Source organism: Perca flavescens, chromosome 6 (genome assembly GCF_004354835.1).
Source record: "Perca flavescens isolate YP-PL-M2 chromosome 6, PFLA_1.0, whole genome shotgun sequence".
NCBI classification, from domain to species: domain Eukaryota; kingdom Metazoa; phylum Chordata; class Actinopteri; order Perciformes; family Percidae; genus Perca; species Perca flavescens.
The window spans coordinates 20,470,871-20,493,264 of NC_041336.1; the positions used below are offsets into that span (position 1 = coordinate 20,470,871).

Below are 22,394 nucleotides of genomic sequence, written 5' to 3' on the forward strand. Positions count from 1 at the left end.
TGTGTGTGTGTGTGTGCGTTTCTCTAGGTGTGCATTTTTTACCATGCTGAGGAGGTCTTCATTGCTCTGGCGAGATGACACAGGAGGATAGGCTGTGGAAAAAAAGGTGTTAGCCCATCAGCAGATTGTCAAGCACACTCTCTCACACACACATTTCCAATGTGCATACACACACAAGAATAAAATACAGCCATCGACTACTGACTAATTTAGAGCTGGAGATAGGAAAGGTATTGTTTGCCAATGGTTACCGCCAGTCTGTTGCATCCACCAGCATGCATGCATATTCAAAAATGCATTATGCACATGGATATACCCTCAAGTAAGCTTTGTCACGTGAACAACAATTTGTCACCCTGTTGTGTTTAAGATGTCATGATGAACAAAGTGTGAACATTATGAACTGGGTTAGTGCACTGAATTTAATCAAATCAACTACTGCAAACCCAGCAGGAATTACAGCTTAAACCACATTACAGCAAGTAAGCAAATTTGGAAAATTCTTACATATGTCCTTGAGGCAGGCCTATTTGAATATCACATGTTAATGAATATTTAATGATGATAGTGGTAACCTCTCAAGCAGACTTGATTTTCAAACATGCGTCACTGCACATTTATAGAAATATCTCAGCACGTTAACTGGAAGACAATTATGATTTGAGTCATGTGAAACTGTATCTATGCTTCACTCTGCTGAGCGCTGTAAAGCGACAGCCTCCTCATGGCACTGAAAAAAAAATAAGTAGAAAAAGTTGTTGCATTAACAGCTTGCTGATGCCATTTACACAGTAATTGCAATCATCTCTGGGAGGATGTGATCTTCAGCACTATCATGCCACCTTTAACAAATATAAAGACTTCAGAGGCCTCTGATGATTGGAGTTAATAACACCTGGCTATTGCAGCTTGATTTCTTTCTGCCTTATTAGGCAATTTTCTACAAAGATGTATTCTATACATGACTCCAATAAAGCAGCTAGGATGCTGTATAGATGGATGAATGTGAATTCAACATGCTGTGAATGGCAACATTGTATGGTCTAAATGAAGGACACAGACAGTATTCAAATGTAAATGTATGGTTTCCACAGGAAAATCACACAGCTCCTGTATGTCCTTTGGTGTAAGTGTGTATTAATGAGGACAATGAAGTTACAGAGCAAACTGAAAATGAGGCTCGCCCCTCAATGATCTCTCAAGGATAAATAAACGTTGAATGATTGCAGTGCAAGCACAAAAGAGCAGCAATTGAATCAAATTATTATTAATTTTGTTTGTCTTGAGTAGTGGTTGCTTTAATTTCAGTGAGGGATAAAGCCACCAGATATCTGTACTGCTAATATTCATTTTATCTGCTCACACTGTGTGTTCTCTCTCTTTTTGTGGTCATGGATCATAGAAGGCCAGGGAGAGCAAACAAAAAAAACTAATATGAAGCGAAAATGCATGACTATAGCCTTGGGGAGTAGAAGGACAGCATGGTAGGGACAGTGTGTGTGTGTGTGTGTGTGTGTGTGTGTGTGTGTGTGTGTGTGTGTGTGTGTGTGTGTGTGTGTGTGTGTATGTGTGTATACATCTGTGAGAGACATAAAGAAAATACAATTTCTCTCAGAGCCAAAATGAGGTTAGGGAATTGGATAGAACACTTTCGTTCCCCCCCAATGAAAATGCCTCTCTCATATTTGCAGGAGGACATATGGGGTGTGATGCAAAGCCATCAGATGACGACAGGGGAAAAGGAATGCTTGCGAGCTGGAAGAGTTGACAAGGAAGAAAAAAGCAACCTGAAACCGAGGAAAGGGGGAATCAGTTGGGGAGATTGCTTGGGAAACCTTGGGCTGATACCACTGTAAACTTTAATGAAGAAACTTCCTGAGTCCCACCTATGGGGGGCTGAGTGCCAGTGTTACAACCATCTAAACAAAACACTGAGATTCTGTCAAAACGCTGATGGGCTGCACAGCATGTTCGTGGAGCACAATATGCAGTGTCCACCTCACCTCACTCCATCACTGTGAATGTGCTGATACACTTACGCTCGCACATGTGTAGACACAGCCACACAGCACACACACCATTACACTTGCACACACACAGTTACAGAAACACACACACACACACACACACACACACACACACACACACACACACACACACACACACACACACACACACACACACACACACACACACAAGACAAGGTGGTAGACAGTCGGTGTGGAGATAGATGGGGGAGGTAAATAGGGGTGTCATGGCACTGTGATGGAATGAGGCAGGGGAGAATTCATCCTGTGTTTCCTCTAGCCTCTGTCCCCTTGCTGACAGCATCCTGAAATAGGGCCCACTGTGTCTGTATATATACAAACCTGTGTGTGTGTGTGTGTGTGTGTGTGTGTGTGTGTGTGTGTGTGTGTGAATGTGTGTGTGTGTGTGAGAGAGTTTTTTTTAACTTCTGTGTGTGTTTCTCCCTCTGTGTGTTGTGTATGTCCTCAGCTGTGGGAGCGGGATGAAAGCGGCGAATGTGGAGAAAGATGGAGATAACACCAGGAAGGATGAGAGAGGATGGGAGAGATAGAGAAAGAGAGAGAGAGAGAAAGAGAGAGAGCCCTGTGGGGAAAATTAAACATCCTTCCTTCGTTTCGTTTTTTATGTTCAGGTCTGGTTTGAACTGGAATCCCACTGGGCCGGTGGTCAGTAAAGTCTTATTAGATCCTGCTGAGCATCTGTCTATGTTCTGTACAAGTTGGCAACACCTGGGGGTAATCGTTTAAATATTGTTGCTGCTAAATGTACAAGAGACATAGCTGTAAATATGATCGCTATATACTGTGTGTTTTCCCATTTCTGGCACCAGTGGGACAGGTTTGGGTCATTTGAATGGTGTCTTTGTTTAGAAACGAAAGAAAAAAAATGTAAAACAGAAAACATCCTTTGGGTGTGGGAGAATTTTTCTATGGTGGCAATGCCACATAAATGCAAATCTACCTTCAGCTACTTTTTAACTAGGACTTTAAAATATTGATTTAATTCTGCTCAGTTTTACCAATACTATTAAAATGTCACAATCAGGCAGTAGACGGAAATTCACTTTGTTTTCTCTCTCCCACCTTTTTGGACCAAGACTAACTGTTGTGTTAAATTATTTTTTGTTTGGCAGATACAACACTGCTCTCTTGGGACATACATACCAAAACATGCCATCAATATGGCAGAAAAAAGGCTTTAAAGAAGCAGTAAAAACAAAACCCTGGCTTTAGGCAATGCTTTGGGAATGACTGAGAGATCATTTTGTTCTGCATATTTTAAAACATATAAATATAGATTGTGTGTGCTTTGTCAACAGGTGTACACAATTATGGTAGGTTTGTGTCTCTAGCGCTGAGCATTGTTTAGTAACCTTTTGTTTAGTGATTGGCCTCCCTAACCCAAGTTGACCTGCTGGTTTTAAGAGGCATGCTTGTAATTTTGCTGCTGTGCACCTTGTGAAATAAAATGTGCCTTTCACTCTGTTGGTGGAGCTCTGTGTGCTGTCATTTAGAAAACAAAGGATTTCAAATCTAGCCATCTGTGAAGTAGTGTTGAGCAAGGCAGTATACTTATCTTAGTTCCACAGTACCTTCCTCTTTTCATTTTCAACTCTCTGTTTCTTACATTCTGTTTTTCTTCTCCTCTCTTTCTGGCTCTGTCTGTCTGCCTTTGTCTTCTGCAGTCTCTCCCTCTTTCTCTCCCAAGGGATAAAGACCCTCCCAGTCCTCAGCTCACTGAAGCCTGTGTGGAGTAATTAGAATTAAAGTATTAGAGTCAAAAAGGAGGATTTTAGTCTGATTATGATGAAGGAAAAACTATAATCCAAATACTCCCTTGTGGGGTTTTCTAATTTCAGTGCAATCCACTCTTTTAAACACAATACACTAAAAAGACCAAACGTTATTTGCTGTTACCTGTTTAAAGCTGTGAACATGAGTGTGCAAGTGTTTGTTGTTAGTCGTGCGTGGACATGTATAGAATGCTGTTTACAAGTGTGTCTGTATTGGGTTGTGTGGGTGTAAGGGAATGGGCCTCATCTAACTGCCTTACTCTTCGCGATGAAGCTGACTTTTCATATTGATTAAAAATGAATGTCACACATACCCTGCCACTTTTTTCCCTCCTCGCTCCTCCTAGCTCTCTCCTCCCATCTCATTCTCTACGACCCCCTCTCTTTCTGAACATATTTCATCAAAGGCCTCCTCACAGGTAACAGTCACCCTGATCTCATTAACTACTGTTAAGCGCAGAAGACTTGAAAGAACACACTGTCTCAAACACGCGCGCACACACACACACACACACACACACACACACACACACACACACTGCTTGTATAACTCTAACGGTTGCATAGGACAAGAGTATCAAAGACAGAAACCTTTCAGAAGGCTCATGTATAATTCTTAAACTGAGGATAGTTATAACAATCTAATGATTTCAGGCTACTGCACGAGCACTGAGATAGGCTTTTATAATGGCTCTGTGTGCGTGGAGCCTATGTGTGTGTGTTATACCCCCTCTCACTCAGTCTCTGTCCTGTTAGTAGCCGTATTAACCTGGGGTCTCTCCGCTCTCCCGATCACTGTAACCCCATTAACTCTCATTAAGTCTCATTACTACCCTCGTGAGGATCGTTACCGCTGGCTTTATCTAATTTCCTAAACACCACAGTATGCAGGATGTCTGCTTGGTGCAACACAAGTTTTGTCAGTAATTGTGAGTCGTTATGCGTTTCATTGGAGGTGGGACCAGGTGTGAATGGTGTTTTGCCAGTCAACGAATGACAGTAATTGAGCAATCCACTGCCTCCGAAAGACGAAAAGGCAGCCCACACTGCCAGGAAACTGTTTTTAAGGCCTGAAGGGCTGTGTGGAAAATCTACCAGAGAAGGGGGCACTGGACTGACACGCTGACAGAGTCAACTATAATTATACATGACTGTCAGAGTGAAATATTCAGCAATGTGTGGTCATGGGGATGAATTATATATTCACTACCATCAGGACTTCTGTTCCAGAGTGAGATTTGATGTTGTAAGGGCCAAGAGGGAGTGGGATCTCGAGTAAAATGGAGAGAAAAAAAAACACAGAAAAAAGGAGTGAATGGAGTGATTAAAGACGAGAAGGGAGGGCAGATTAGGTTAGACATGGATGAAGTGAAGTTTTACTTCTACAGCTCACTGAAGTCTGTGATATCCCTGGGTGCATGGAAGATTATGCCAGACAGGCACTGCTGACTTATTTTCCTGTATGCATTCAATAGTTTTAGTTAATATTTTCTTTCTGGTCATTTCTGGTCACATACAGATGACACACTAAAATATCATGATTTGTTCACATCCTCCATGCAAATATTCTGATCTAAGCATGCTGCTTCCAGTTAATTTAGTTCTCGTTTTAGTGTGTTTGGCAAGAGATGTTTTTTATGAAATATAAAAATAATTAAAATTCTAATGCAATTTCAGTTGCAATTACAAGTTGTAATTGTTTTCAGCAGGTATAGTGTAATACAAAGAGTAAATGCTAAATGACATATATGGAGCACAGCCTGCAAAGATTATTCAGGTAGACAATTCAAGATGCTGCCACACTCACGTGTTACACACTCTACTAGTGCTGCATTTTGGGTATCTATGCTTTACTGGAGTAATTATTTTACAGCAGACTTCTTACTTCTACTCCTTACATTTTCACGCAATTATCTTTACTTTCTACTCCTTACATTTTAAAAATAGCCTCGTTACTGCTATTTCAGTTTGGCTTGTTTTCATTCCCGCTTGTCATCGTTCAAAAACACACACACAAAATTTTTTTTATTGTGGTTGGATGAGAAGTATAAACATATAACATTCCGACACCCTATTGGTTTGTGCACCTGCACAGACCCGGTGCTGATACAGCATCAGTGCCTTAACGACCGGTGCCTTTTTAGGTGCCACTTAAATGCCTGCGCTTCTCTCTGATGCTCTGAAAACAGATGTTAGAGGGAACTGAAACATCACTGCACGGGAAGCTAACACTACATTTGGCAGCAGGTAACATTAGCCTACCATTAGCTAGCAGCTGAAGTAAACACGGTTAAAATGCTGACAGCCAAACGGTGTAAAAGCGTGTCTGTATTTCACTGTAAAGGATTGTAACACCAGACTGTAGCTGCTGTTGTCTGAAAAACAACAGAGTCACCCTGAAATAAGTTATTGTTATAAGTTATTGTTATTACATTTTTTAATAAATCATTTAAATTTGACCCTGTGGCCTTAGTAATACACAAGCCGTTCTTTTTTTTTTAGATAAACTTTTTATTGTTTTATATTTTTGAACATACAGAACAGACAAATACAATTGAACAAGGTACTCCTTTTTTTGTGGAGGTGGGGTAGTGCACTATAGGCCTAAGCCTATAGCTAAGCTTTTGTCCTTAATGGCATTTTTTCCCGGTTACGCTTGATTAACAAAGAAAAATCATTAGATAGAAAATGATCTGAAAGTGTTGCAGTTTAATGTAAATCTGGCAGGTCAGTGTTGTTTATGAGTTGTGGTGTGGGGTTTTAGTTATAATAACTGACCCAGAGTTCCTTGCCCTCTGAAGCCAAGTTCAAAGATCAATCAGTAACAGCCCAAGAACAGAGCTCGACCTCAGAGAGCACAAGCGCTGCATTCAAGTACTCGTGAGCAACACGGCAAACAATCATACTTACTGATAGTAATACCCCGCTTACTTCAAACCATTGGAGGAAAAAAATTCAGAAATCTATCATGGGAATAACCGGATTCCATCGCTCATGCTGAGAAGCTGACTGGAACAAAAAAATAAATTCTTCCAAATCTTTGCAGAGAGTGATGAGGTCAGAGCCATGGCTCAAAATATCAACTCTGCAGATAGAGTATTTGAGAAGACTGACATTCAGCAAGAACAGCTAAAACCTCATTCATTTTTACCCATTATATTTTTAATTTTGAGGTAAGGCTATAGTTTTTGTAGTGCATTATTTTGTATTTCAAGTTATTGTTTAAAGGTCTTTTACACCGACACAGGTGTTTCCAATTACTCTTTTGCTGGTTGGGCCTCTAGCTGAGGTTGAGTGATGCAATAGAGTTGAAAAGTTGAAGGTATCACTTTGCAAGTGTTTTCAAAATTTCAAAAAATTGTGTCTTCAGTGTTAATTAAAAAACATGGGACTTTTTTGAACAATGTAACAATCAAATAGGTTTACGTTATGACCACCAGTTGGAATTATTTCAGTTCCAGTTTTTGAAAAATTATGTTTTGTTCATCATTTTGGCTTGGCGGACAGGTTGAGATACAATACCTGGAGAGATTTTGGCTAATCCAAGCTGTACAAATTACCCAACTGCCAGTCACATAACAATGTATATTGGGAAAATTAATGGGAATTTTGCTTTTAGGCGCCCAAAATAGCTCCTTCCATTTCTTTGCAACTTTTTTAGATTTACGTGATGTCAAACTATGTGTATATAATACACCACAATATTTTAGTTTTTGTGGACAGAATTGTCAGTGTCAACTGTGTACACTAAATGGTGTAAAATAAATACACACAATATCCTGTCTCAATTCTTGTGGCTTCCTGTAGTATTGCATATATCAGTGTTACCACATAACTACTGCTCGCTCATTAGAGCCCCTATAAAGCTTAGACCATGTCCTGATGCTACTCTGAATTGTAAGAGACAAAAATAGAGTCAGGAGGATGTGTGTGTGTGTGAGAAAGAGAGAAAATGAGATTGTGCGGTTGAGTGTGTGTGTGTGTGTGTGTGTGTGTGTGTGTGTGAGTGTGTGTGTATGTGTGTAAAGTGTGTTACAAAGAAAGATTGGATCTGACCCATTAACTTTACAGGCCACTCATTGAGCACAAGTGCAGCAGGGGTCAGTAGGGAGATTTCACTGTAAATCTCCATAAGGATCACAATGATGGTTTTGAGAGAGAGAGAGAGAGAGAGAGAGAGAGAGAGAGAGAGAGAGAGAGAGAGAGAGAGAGAGAGAGAGAGAGAGAGAGAGAGGAGGAGGAGGAAAAGCACAGCTTGTCCCTGACTCTGTCCAAAGCCAAGATAAGTTTTACTAAGGATATCATCTACTGCCAACCAGCCAGCTGGACTTTATTTTCTTCTGTTACTCATTTAAACGCTCTACAAAACAAAAAAAGGGCTTTGACAGCTTAGCCATTTTCTGAGCAAATGATGAGTATATGTGGTTTGTTTTTCAGCCGGGCCCACTCAGGTTTCTGCCTTAAGAAAAGCTGTTTTTAGATGTGGCCTTTTCAGGCTGTGTCAGGTCATGGCCCGCAAACCCAAAACATAACCTCAAAAGAATAGCTCATACGAGGACACTTTGTGCCTCAAGGAAATAATAACGGCAGATGTGTGGTGTGGAGGAGGTGAAGTGAGAAGACAGAAAAGTCAATGTACCAAACATCCTGCCTCACCAGGACGTTTCTCCGTTCCTTTTCTGCCCTGCGGCACAATAGATCCTTGGCTTGGTCACACCTCAGATCCAGCTACCTCTACCCCCCAAAATTGCTGGTGTACTGTGCAACCATTCTCTAGCAGGACTTCTAACACACATCCCCCATCTCCATGCCATCCCCCTCTTTCATTTTGACATCAAATCACACTCTGCAACAAATCTTTCCACTGTATGTAGTTAATAATTCATCCCCCCCTGACCATGCTATTCACTGAATAATCGCTTCAGTTATTCATGTATCTGATAATCCATTACCTGGGGAGCATCTGCTCTGATAACCCCACCATTTTAGAAAACCTACATCACTTATTCCTTCTCTTCAGCTCTCTAGGGTCTAAATTCCACCATAGCCAAATAGCACATAACCCTACACTTTACCAAACACAACACTGCATTCAAAAAAATCAATCATTTTGATTATAGTACAATTATCTAGAAAGGAGGATGTTACTGTATCAGTGAGCCTCATTTCATGCATCAGCATTCATTAGCATAGACTTGTGGCTCTAATGCACACTCCATTTTGCTTAGACAATCAGATATTGCGCAGTGTGAAGCCAATCATGGTAATGGCTCCGGCCTGGGAATACTAGACGGTCCAATCATCACCCTTGCCTGGGAGTGCCTTTATTCAGACTTGACATTTGATATGCGATTGCTGCTTCCGTTCAGTTTTGTTTACATCATCAGAAAACCACCCACACTGTTCGAGGCTATGATTGTTTGTCGTGTTGCTCACGAGTACTTAAATGCAGCTCTTGTGCTCTTTGAGGTCGAGCTCTGTTCTTGGGCTGTTACTGATTGATCTTTGAACTTGGCTTCAGAGGGCAAGGAACTCTGGGTCATTTATTATAACTAAAACCCCACACCACAACTCATAAACAACACTGACCTGCCAGATTTACATTAACAATTTCAGATCACTTTCTATCAGACATTTTTTTGTTCTAATTTATGGATGCAAAAACAAATGATTTTTCTTTGTTAATCAAGCGTGAACCCCCCCCCATTTCATGAGAATCACTTTAATTTAGGCTTCAGGATCGTGTAGGAGAAAGACTAAGAAAGTGATTGTTTACCAAACAGCATGATTCTCAGGCTAATTACCACAAACACACACACACACACACACACACACACACACACACACACACACACACACACTGGCTACATAGCGAAGCAACAGAGCAGAGGGAGTAATTACAGTGGTAGGACAGGTCACTAGGCCTGTGGTTCACCTCGACCCTGAACACTAAAGCTATTCTGGACCTCTGGGAAAATATAAAAGGCTGCACTCAGAGGCCAACTTCAGTTACCAGGCTAAAAATATGAATTACTCATAGGGCCAGCACAATATTACACTGTAATTGGTGGGTTTGCCTGTTCCCATGAATCAGCAAGCGCCTCTACTGACCACCATATCAGTAACTGATTATAAGGATTGTGTTCTTTCACTCCAAGTGTATGGCAAATAACCTCCTGCTAATACAAAGAATTTGTGTTTTTTGTTTTGCACACATGTCAAAGTCATTATGCGCTTGGTAGGGCATGTGGATTTTATGGTCGTATAATAAGATCATGCAGGGGAAGAGAGGAGGGGCTTAGGAGCATTCCAGCACATTGTCTTTGCATATCGGGACCTAGACTCGGCCCAGATAGTGTGTTTGTAGAAAGCCCAGAGTTACTGCTTCCCTGTTGTAATAGTTAAACAGTCAGATAATCATATTCTTGTCTGAACTGCAATTAGGACACTGGTTAATTTTTTTTTTTTTTTTTTTTATTATATTTTAAACATATACATTATACACATTATAATTGTCTTGGAGCAGCTGAGATTAGAATCTGCCTCACACTGTGACAAATGAATTGCAACATTCACTTACTAACTTTCTCTATTTGTTTCATAATGTTTGTAGTCAACACAGTGATTTAGTAAAACTAGGAAAACCCATGTCAATATTTTGGCACACTATAATGAATGATGAGAATGATCCCAGAAGAAGGCCTTGCTTGAAACTTTGCCACAAAACTTTCTGGCAAAAACACGCAGAGACATAGGCTGACACCCGTGCCAGCAGAGACACACATACCTCCCACCTTTTGCCATGGAGTTTCCCAGTTTAGACAACTTCCCCCTGAGCCATGGGAGGGGATGGGCCAATACAAAAACTGACTCAAGCCAGAAAATATGTCAGTCTAAAGAGCAATGAGTTAGAAGAGCAGACACGTGGACTTGAGGGGCAGACAGTTGATTTGCTGACACTTTTTTCCACAAGCATCCAGAAGAGCTGTTACTTTGAAGACTACTATTTTGTTACATTTGCCTTGAATCTGGACACATTACACGTTTTGACAGAAAAGACGGTGCAGTGTTTTGTTCTGTCAAATCCACAGGAGATATAATTTCTGTTTGTGTCGGACTATGGCCATGTCGGCTGACAGACTGAGCAGCGTGTCAAAGGAGGTGAAGCCAGAGAGTGTGTCGCTGTATCCTCTGGGCACAGCAGCTGCCCCTGAGCAGGAGCTGCTGTGTATCTTTGGGACGGGAGACTTAGGGCGCTCTCTGGGCCAGCGTCTGCTTCATTCTGGCTACAAGGTGGTGTACGGCAGCCGCAGACCTCACAGCTGTGGCCCCTTGCCTCAGGGAGCTCAGGTACAACACACTGCATGACGTCATCTTCTCAAACTCTGGAATTTTGTTTGGTGATTGTTGCTGATTTCAGAATGTGTGTTGCATGATGGTCCTGAACGAAAAGAAATAACTTTGTAGATAGAAGTGCATTGATAGTGCTGGGGGGAAAAGAAACAGTTGTTATCAGGCTTGGAAAATTGACTGAGCTAAACAAGGTCACTGATAATTTGCGTGTTCATGTGTGTCTGCACATGTTGCTGGGTTTTGTTTTCATCTGTCATGCAATATGTACTTGACTAGTGAACTATCACTGAACACGCCAAGCCTGTTATAAGTGAATGTGTTGCTACATGTAATGGCCATGCATGACAATAGCGTTTGTGTGTTTTGCAGGCAATGAGCCACGAGGCAGCAGCCCAATCAGCCAGTCTGGTCTTTCTTTGTATTCACAGAGAACACTATGACTTCCTGGAAAAACTTGCACCTCAACTCCAGGGAAAGGTACATTGTTGCACAGTCAGAATCCGTTGTGTAATATAGCAGTTGGTTCATTTCTAACTTTTTATCCACTCTGCTGATTTCATTGATTGGAAGGTGCTGGTGGACGTCAGCAACAACCTCAAGAAGAATCTATACCCAGAGGCCAATGCTGAGTGTCTGCAGAGGTAAGAGGAAACCAGGCAATAATATAATTACCTAAAATATTGGGCGATTTCATGGATCATGTGGTTCGAATCACCAACAACTGGTGGAACATGAAGCGAAACAGTTTGTTGTTTGTCGTCCAGGCTGATCCCTGGAGCTCATGTGGTGAAGGCTTTCAACACCTTGTCTGCGTGGGCCCTGCAGAATGGACCCTCAGATGCCAATAGACAGGTAATAAATGTGTTAGTGATGTTCTGTTTTCAATCAAATATGTATTTTGAAGTGTATTTGACACTTGCTAAAATTTAAAAAGTACCAACTTTTCTTCTACTGCTATTTAGGAATGCACCTTTTTTTTCTAATGGTGACATGTCTCATTTTAGAATTAAACTATTCAGCACTGCTTGTTAAATTATTTGCCTGCTGCAGAACTACAAGCATTTTACAATTCCCTGATGTGTTCGCACAGTGGGGCGTTGACCAACAAGTTAAAAATAATAGTCTCTTTCAGAAAGGAAAGCATTTCAGTCCAAACTTAACTCATTTTGAAGTTCTGATCAAACCAAATCCAAGTAAAAGAAGCCAAATCTGAGGAGTCAGCCTCGTGTCTTTGCTGTGAATGCCATCTCTGATGTATCCTTGAATCAATTAACTCCACAGTGTCTCTTAGATCTAAGCTCTCTATCACATGCTTTGCTCTCTCGCTCTGTTCTGCAAAGCTGCAGCATATGTGGGGTTTTCTGTTTTATTTTGATCTGATTGTGCAATCCCAGAGGATGGTAAAAAACACACAGGAATGTGTGTTGTGGGGGGTGTGTGTTTATGTATGTGTTGGTGTATTTTGAGCACAATCAGCAACATCACTAGGAGTTGACTGAGCACTGTTTTACCTGCTTTCTTCAACTAAATTAAGTATTGCATATAGAAAGACACAGGCATCTCCAGGTACTTTTATGTTCAATCCCCCTGGAGTCTACCATCCTTTTATCATTGTGTGTCCAAATGCATAAACATAAATGCATAAATATGAAATAATGTAGACATATACTCCTCACATGGGGCATTTCGATTGCTTTGAAAACTATTGGTGTTGTCATGTTTCCATGCTCCAGGTGTACCTGTGTGGAAACGGTGCTGAGGCAAAGCAGGCAGTAGCAGAGGTGGCCACCAAACTTGGCTTTGCTGCTTTGGATAAAGGTTCTCTGTCAGCAGCCAAAGAGCTGGAGGACTTCCCACTACAGCTGTTCCCAGAATGGAGGATGCCGCTATGCGTGGCTGTCGGCCTCACTGCCTTCATATTTGTCTATGTAGTCATTAGAGATGTTGTCTATTCGTATGTTGAACAGGGGAAAGACAACTCCTTTAGAATCATGGTGTCCCTGGCCAACAAGGTGAAGACTGTTTAGTGTTTCTAAAAATGTAGCATTTGTTTTCTCTTTTAAAGTAACTAACATGGATCTGGGGTGTGTTTTCCTCACAGTAACCACTTCTGTGTTCACTGCTAACCTTCTTGCAGGTGTTTCCCATTGTGTCTCTCATCATGTTGTCTCTGTGTTACCTGCCTGGTGTCATAGCTGGCTTCATTCAGCTCTACAGAGGCACCAAGTACAGGTCCGACATTAAAACAGGATAGATTGATATTGAGTGTCTGCAGAGACAATTTCCGGTATATTTCAAATATTGTATCCTGCAAGTCAAAGTATGTTTGTTTCAGGCGTTTTCCTGACTGGTTGGATCGCTGGATGCTGTGCAGGAAACAGCTGGGACTGGTAGCACTTGGCTTTGCTTTTCTACATATGGTCTACACTCTCATCATCCCCATAAGGTATGTAACAGGTGCCCTATACTCCTTCAAAAATGTATTTTAGTAATTTTAACTACAGTCAATTCAGCCGGTTTATTAGGAACACCTAGCTTAAACTGTAAAAACAGCCCAGCAATAAATCATTCCTTCATGAAAATATAAATACATATAAATATACTTTATGTACATTTTAGACACTGCGGTTTGTGCTGAGATCTAATATATAGTCAACCCTGATTGATATATATTGAGTTACAGGGCTGTTGCATTTTATTTTATCATAGGTTTCCCAAATCTGGCAACTGAGTGTGTACTGTAACAATACAAAAATAGGGTAATTATATAGCATTATAATTGTTAGACCCCACAGAGATTAAAAGCATACTGTATGTAACCAGAAAATTCTGAGAATTTGCCTTCAGTTTCATAGAAATGCCTAAATAATCTTACAGGGACTCCTTTTATAGAAAAGTGCATTATTAGAAGAAAGAAAGACAGAAAATTCACAGTCAAAAAAACTGGAAGTCACACTGAAAAGAGTTGTCAAACTCTTTGCAGAGTGTAGCTAGGTGGTTGCTAAGGTGTTTGTAATGGTTGAAAGGATTTTGGTTGGCCGTTGTTAAAAATAACCATGAATATATATGAACATTTATGCTAGCATTTTCAGCCACATCTCACAGTCCTCCTCAGTGGATGGACGATGTTGTCACAGAGGTAACTCAGTTGTCCCGTGACCTGAAGAGTGGAACAACAGTCATGTGATAAAAGGATGTTCAGAGTTGTTGCTACTGCTGCTGCAGGTCATACTCCCACCCGCAACCTCAGATCCACAGATACCAACCTCCTTTCCCCTCTCACCCGCCCCAAGCACCAAACTTGGGGGGACAGGGCTTTTTCTGTTGCTGTCCACTCCCTCTGGAACACCTCAGACTTTCCACATCACTTGCTAACTTCAAAACCACACTTCAAAACCCATCTGTTGTCTAAAGCTGCTTTTAACCTGTAACCAACTTAGCTGTTTCTATTTGTTTGTATCCTGTTTCTATGTTGTTTTGCTGCAGCTCATTCATATTTATTTGAAATTTTAGTTTAGCTGTTATTGATGTTTTTTTTACTGATCTTGCTATTGTTTTTCTTTGTTTTTACCCTGTAACGTGCCTTTGAGTAACTTTTATTTAAAAAAAAAAATGTATTATTATTATTATTATTATTGTTATTATTATTATTTTTATTACTGTAGATATGTAAAAGAATAAGGCCAGATGTTTTTTTTTATCTAAACAGTTTTATAATTTTCTTCCCTAGATATTATGTGAGATTCCGGCTTTCTGCAAAAACCATCTCACAGGTAAGACAAACGTGCAGCTGGAAAATAAACTAAATAATAAGCCAAATAATAAGAATTAAAAGTACTGCCTTCATATACAACTTTAGAGATGTCTTTGCATAATGCTGTACTGTTTCAGTACAGAAACTGTTTATACATATCTCTCTGTCTTGTGTACTGTCACTTTAAGATCAGGGAGAACCAAACTTCAGTGTTTGACACCACCATGGCCTGGCGTTCAGACTCTTACTACTCTATGGGGATTCTGGGATTTGGCCTGTTTCTCCTGTTGGGAATAACCTCTCTCCCATCTGTCAGCAACGCTCTCAGCTGGAGGGAGTTCAGCTTCATACAGGTACAGACGTTGTGCATCCCGTCAAAATCTGCATCCTGTTTACATAGTGAAACACTGGTAGTCACAACTGAAGGAATGTGGAGTTTCCAGTGGTGCTGGCTCTATGGTCTCCCAAGAAAACTTTCCAACATCTTAACCACATATTTGTGCCTTTGTGTCTTTTTACGGGAAATATTAAATAACAGATTGAAACCTTTGCTGGAAACCTAAAATGACAAAGGTTTGTTTGTATTCCGATCATGTCTTCAGAAACTTAATCAGCCCACAAACTAAGAAAGTACGTGTGTATGTATATTCTTTGCACTTAAATGCTATACCATTAAAAAAAAAGAGAAGAAAGACCAACAGATTTGGCACTCGTAGCACACAACAAGGAAACTGAATGGCAGGCAAACACATTGTCAGTCATTTTAGAGCCATTTTTTATAAAATATTTTGATTAGTAAGCTTCTGATAAAATGAATAGAAATAAGCTCTTTGGGAAATATAATTTAGGACAACTGATTATCTCACCTCTACGCTGTGGCCTTGAAAAGCTGCAAATGACAACCAGATTGATGATTTAGTTAACACAGAGATACATGCTCACAATATTAAATAGGCTCAGTTGGTATCCACTCACAAGGTGCCCACTGGAAGTATTTTAAAGTGCTTTATGAAATGTTCTGCCACGACAGTATTGCATCTGTTTATGCTCTAGGCTCCCGAGGTTCAGTTAGTGTGGACATTTACAGAGAACCTACTGGACCTTTAAAGTGTTTGAATACTGGCAGAAAAACTGTTTACAACGATATTCACATCATGCCCATTAGCCAAGTTTTAAGCTATGACTCATAAGAACAGTTCTGTGCTTTAGCCCAGATGGAAAACAGTTACGGGGGCCAGGCAGATGTTTCCAACTTCCTGTTGGAAGTAATCTGTTGAAAGTGTGTTGGTGGTATTTCCATCCTTCCCTCGATAAATCTTTCGCTGTGATTGTTTTTACTCTGCAGCCACAAATATTTACCTTTTTTCCACCACTTTGACCAATCGAAATTTAAATCGGTCTCACTAAAGGGAACAAACTCATTCATAAATGTAACTGGGTCATGTCAAGCTCATTTTCTCATTCCACACCCTCCTCCCCTTTACTCCAGCCCAAATTAGAGCAGTGCTTTAAATGTTAAGTTATTCATCACATGTAATTTGGGGGGCATACATTATTCTTCGCCACAGTCTTTAGGTTCAGTTCATGTCTACGGAATGGATCTACATGCCTGTAAATTTGCAAGTGTGTATGGTGTATGCACATTCCCTATCTACAGTAGTTGAATTATCACTATGTGCATACAGTACTGTATGTGTGTGTGTGTGTGTGTGTGTGTAAGTAGATGATGTATAGGTTAAAGCTTGTCTCTGTAAAGGTCAGTCTATCACTTACTGAGCCTATTACACAGTAATTAGTTCTGTGTTTATTAGTGCAAGTGTAACTATGTGAATCTGTGAATGTCTTACTGTTTTTTTTTCTCTTCCAGTCCAAGCTGGGATACCTGACAGTGTTCTTCTGTACCCTTCACACCTACCTGTACGGCTGGGCCGGGTTCCTTCGTTCCTACAAATGGCACATGCCTCCGGCCTACATGCTCGCTCTGGTGTTGCCTTCTGTGTTGATAGTGCTCAAGCTCCTGCTCCTCCTGCCCTGTGTGGACCGCAGCCTCACCCGCATTCGACAGGGCTGGGAGAGGACTGATACGCAGGACGGCAGTGAGAAACCACTGCTAACATAGAGACTATGACAGACACAAAAACAATGGTATGCACTGAAAAAGGCCAACACAAAGACACCACAGTGACTTGCCTTCTAAGAGCTCTATTATCAGATAACCCCAGCTCATTGTTTTGGACGTCACAGATCCAATTTACACGTATTGTTCTGCTCTCTATTGTCAACATAGTCAACAAAGGCAATTGATTGAAACTCCTTTTAGTCTCTCTTTGTGTAATCATCTTGGAATTGTTCCATTTTTTAAACATAGTATATGATACAATGTGTATGCTTTTATCAGTTATACAAATACCTTAGAGCATTAATCTCAAAGTAGGGTCCAGGGACCCCCAGTGGTCTGTGGCACTCTGCCAGGGGGTCCTTGAAAGGTTTTCAGATTAATTCTAAATTAATTTAAATCACCATGACACTTTCTTTCTTTTTACAAAAAGCTTCATAGCTCAACGAACTGATTTATAATACAAATTATAAAAATCAAGATTTATAATAGTTAATAGATTACGCACCAAACTAACAAATCTATAACTCGTATAATCTGCAAATATGTTTAAAGGAACACGCCGATTTATTGGGAATTTAGCTTATTCACCGTAACCCCCAGAGTTAGACAAGTCGATGCATACCCTTCTCATCTCCGTGCGTGCTGTAACGCTGTCTGACGGCTCCAGCATTAGCTTAGCCTAGCACAGATCCTGCAGGTAACTGGTTCCAACTAGCCTACTGCTCCCAATTGTGACAAAAGTGACAAAATAACACCAACAAGTTCCTATTTACATGTTGTGATTTGTAGAGTCACAGCATGTACAAAAAACAACGTAACATGAGACACAGCCGTCTTCTAACAGTAAACAAACTGGGAACTATATTCTCAGACAGGCTTGCTGCGAGCATATCACTCCGCCCATGAACCATTCACCTGCATGTTCTGTGCTGGCCTGATGCCGCTGGAGCCGTCAGACAGCATTACAGATCGCATGGAGATGAGAAGGATATGTATTGACTTGTCTAACTCTGGGGGTTATGGAGAATAAGCTAAATTCCCAATAAGTCAGCGTGTTTCTTTAATACATGTCTAATACATATCTATTACATTTTTGTGTGTTTTTTTTTACATAACTAAGACTGTAGAAGTGTAAAAAAATAGGCTTTGTCAAATTATTCCAAGGGATAGACAGAGACAGAATATTCTCTATCTTGTAAGGGGTCCTTGGTTCTAAAAAAGATTGAGAACCTCTGCCTTAGAGAATCATAGACACATGCATTAAAGCAGCCGTATAGGATTTTAACACTAGAGTTGAATCATTTCACAATGATCATGTACATCCAGTATTGTTAGAGAGTCTAACTCTGAGGCAGGCAACTCTGTTGTAATTCCCTTAACATCAACAGCAAGAGTTTGACTTTCATTTTTATACACACTTACTCATCAACCTGCATCTACATGGCGGCTTTTGTTTAATCAATTCACTTTGTATCCTTTTCTGTAAATTAAGATTTTTGGATCTTTTGTTCGTCCTTATTAATGATGCTACATGTCAAGTGTAACCACTGTTCAATACATTTCATTGTGACTGAACAGTGTTGCCTTTACTCTCTTTCTCCTTACCATGTCTTTAATCTTGTCTGAAAGTTCAGTCAAACTGAGAGAGGTTTTTCCTGCTGAGTTGAGTGTGCTCTGTCTAGTCGTCCTGGTCTGATCCCTCTCCAGGGTTCATCCCTCCGGCTGATCTGATGCCGTTCTCCAGGAAACATTCGCTCTGAGTTGCGGGCTTCTACCCAGCCACTACTGGATCTCATCACATCAGTGGATAGAGGAGCATGCAGACTCCTCCATCACTGAAGTCCTCTGCAGGGAGGATATGATATTTGGATGTGACAGTACAGATAGGGCCTTGATGTTGTGCTGCAGCGAGTAATTTAAGTTGATCATTAAGGGAGTGAAGAAAGCAGCACTGATAACTGGTAGTTGTTAGTGACACGTGATTAAGCATTAAACTTGGATAAGTGGGCATGCACACTTGCAGTATGTTGTCACATACTGTACATGAATGCATTCAGAACATACTGTAGGGCACAAACACACACCTGTAGTGTAGGAAGACGAAGGAGGGAAAGAAAGGGAAACATGAGACAAACAAAATTATTCATCACATGATTTTAATTACCTTAAAACAAACAATCAAAATTGGAGAGGCTGGATTTGTTCTAGTAGAACAAAGTGGTCTGGGATTGCCTCCACGTGGCTCTTAAAGACCATTTCCCAACTCATCAAGTACCAACACTTTGTCACGGCCCTCGGCGTCTGATACCAATGCACAAGGCTCTCATGGACAGACCGCTTATGAAAACAAAGAACAGAGAAGCTTGGATTACAACACACACAAAGGGAGTGTGACTTAATTCTATGCTCAGGACGCCATTACTCCACTAAGCTATAGTGGCACATAGCAAATAAATGTTGCACAAAAAGTAAGGAAATTTGTGTTTGGTAGATTATTTCTCTGTGGTAACAATGCTTTTTGGCAATAAATCTTATACCTTTGGAAAGCCTGTTTAGTTCCCTTTCAAATGGTGCCCCATTTGTAAGGAACATGCAATTGTGGGATGAGCAGCAGCGCTGAGTATGTAGGTTGTGCCCATGAAAAATTTGCCAAATCTTCTCTGCCAATGCCAAACGGCTTATTCTGCCATTGACTCGTTTGGTGTTTGGTGGATTGCATGATTGAAGTTTGAAGAAACAAGACATATTGGCAATTGAACAATGTATTCATTTCATAAACAGGAGCCTCACTAGCGTGTGGAAGAACCATACACAGCCACAACAGCCTGGTACCTCCTCCTCATGCTGGTCACCAGCCTGGTCACACACGGCTGTGGGATGGCATCCCATTCTTCAACCAGCAGTCCTGACCTCAACCCCTTTGAACACTTGTGGGATCAGCTTGGGCGTGCAGTTTGTGCCAGAGTGACCAACACAACCACGTTGGCTGAGTTGTACCAAATGCTGGTTGAAGAATGGGATGCCATCCCGCAGCAGTGTGTGACCAGGCTTCCACAGAGAAATAATCTACCAAACACAAATTTCCTTACTTTTTGTGCTAAGTTTAGTTGTTTTCTGCTATATTATTTTTTGAATTTACAGCCCCTTTAAGTAAATGTTTAAACAGAGAACCAGTTGCAATAAACACTATATGCAACATATTGTACAGTGTTAAGTCAATGATTTTAGTTTGAGGTGACAATTTCACTATTTGCAAACTTTGCCTCACACCCTGTTACCAATAAATTAAAACCTGAACTGCTTCAACAGAAGAGTGGGCTGGACTGGCTTTAGCCAAAAGAGGCCCACCAGCCAGACCGCCACTTTCACCAGTAGCCTCACAAGAGGATGTTGTGGTTTTTTTAGTGATATTTCACTTTAGGATTTTTCACTTTGAGTAGCAGGACAACATTTAGTGCAACTCCTGTCGTTTTTGATAATTTCTCAATACTGTAATTAGGACAGACAGAGGGGAGGGAGAGAGGAGAGACAGAAGAGCTATCTAGGAGCACCAGGCTTAACAGAGTAACCCTTTCACAAGATTCTTACTCAGAAACAACACCAGAAAGGATACAGAAATACAATGTAAAGAAATTTTAATAAGGAAGCACCAAGTTTAGCCTATAATTTATAATCTTATTCCTTGTTGCACACAGAATACTGAACAACTTCAAGGTAAGATCGTGGCATGATTTGCACAGCAAAATAGAGACATTTGAATTTAAATTGACTGTAATTGAATGCAATTTTTGTAATTTTTTTTTCTGCCTGGCAAATAACTGTACATTAATCTTTAGTCTATTACAAAGCCATCAATCAGCATTTCTATGTTTGCATATAAACACAAAGTTTTGCAATGTATTAATAGCATGCTTAACTTATAAACAGGGCAATTATGTAAAATATCTTTACCTAAATTACCAATGTCTCTATAGTTTTACTGCTAAATACTATTTAATCTAAGGAATCTCTAGATTTAAAACATATATTCTACAATATTAATGCTATTTATCTGCAATCTCTACAGGAGCAGGATTCCCTTGGTGGAGGATTTGACATTAATCAGTCTTTCGTTGACATGATGTCTGATGTCCACATGTGGGACTCCACCCTCTCCCCCTGTGGCCTAGTCCACACGGACACGGGTATTTTTATAACCGTGACTTTTTTTACGTGGTTCGGCCTTCCGTCCACACGAAAACGCAGTTTCAGGGCACTGTAACCGAACATTTTTGAAAACTCCGGCCAGGGTGAGCATTTTCAGAAACGCCAGTTACAGTGTTGACGTGTGGACATTATAACCGGGTTTTTTGCCTTGCAACGTCAGAGTGTGCGCCGTTATCCTCTGTGTTTGACGTCATATTGTGCGCCGCTAACTGCTTTGTTGATGTTTGTTGACGATTCTTTGCAATGGCTTGACAGCGTGTTTTTGCGTTTTCATGTGGACGGAGATTTATTTTAAACCGAGCATGTGTGGACGGGTTTTTTTTTTTTTAAACGGAGGAGAAAAAACTCCGGTTATAAAAATACCCGTGTCCGTGTCGACTAGGCCTGTGAGAACCAGAGCTACCTGGATGATCTATTGGCTTCACTCCAGGGAATGTGCTCAACTGGAGGGCGCTGGAGGTCCAGATTACAGACAAAGTGTTGACAGAAGATAAATAAATGACCTGGTATTAAACTTTTGAAACAAAGCCATCACTGTCTGCAAAATCTCTTTTTCTGTAATGTAAAAGATATATTTGAGCGTGGCAACATTTTGTCTTAATTATAAGGTATTTTATCTCCTTCTCTTCTCTTTTTCACCTATGGGTGTCTTTCCAGCTCTGTTCTAATAATGTTTTGTAACACTAAGGGTTGAAAATCCATCCACTGGTTATGCATTGCCACTGCATACTGCACAAAAAAAGACCCAAAATATGTTAAAGGGAGAGAACAGGTAGGTCATTGATGATGTTGTAGTGCAAATTAATTAATATGAAGTGAACACAAAAAGCTTTTATGATACGTGTTATGTGTGAGAGAGTGTTCAACCTTTAATCTCAGCGTTGCAGATTAATTGTTGTGTACAGATTAATAAAGAGTGCAAAATTGTCACATTTAGGCTTCAATTGGGCTTCATAAAGCACTTCATAATAATGTGCATCTGCTATAAAGAACAATGGTGATTTCAACATAGAATGACCTTTCACTTCAAATTCTGTTGATTCACTGGAAAGTATTGTGTGGGGTAAAACGCCTTTGGACGTGACAGGAATCTGATGCCAAAGAAATATAGAAGTAGATAAAGGAAGGAAACACAGATTAGC

At 40.5% G+C, this 22,394-nt stretch overlaps 1 protein-coding gene across 1 annotated transcript; it reads left to right on the top strand.

Annotated features, from left to right (window-relative positions):
* The first annotated feature begins 10,701 nt into the window (after positions 1-10,701).
* Positions 10,702-17,631, top strand: steap4 (STEAP family member 4). Its single transcript, XM_028580421.1, has 10 exons — positions 10,702-11,170; positions 11,543-11,650; positions 11,744-11,814; positions 11,938-12,025; positions 12,907-13,185; positions 13,311-13,405; positions 13,509-13,619; positions 14,904-14,946; positions 15,116-15,280; positions 16,795-17,631. The coding sequence occupies exons 1-10, from the start codon at positions 10,940-10,942 to the stop codon at positions 17,044-17,046; spliced, it is 1,443 nt and encodes a 480-aa protein (XP_028436222.1). The 5' UTR covers positions 10,702-10,939; the 3' UTR covers positions 17,047-17,631.
* The last annotated feature ends 4,763 nt before the right edge of the window (positions 17,632-22,394 follow it).

Excerpts from the sequence above, each read along its gene's own strand:
- steap4 (XM_028580421.1), top strand. The coding sequence starts at position 10,940 with ATGGCCATGTCGGCTGACAGACTGAGCAGCGTGTCAAAGGAGGTGAAG. Across the intron at positions 11,171-11,542 it reads CCTTGCCTCAGGGAGCTCAG|GCAATGAGCCACGAGGCAGC; the intron begins GTACAACACACT and ends TGTGTTTTGCAG. Across the intron at positions 13,406-13,508 it reads TACAGAGGCACCAAGTACAG|GCGTTTTCCTGACTGGTTGG; the intron begins GTCCGACATTAA and ends TGTTTGTTTCAG.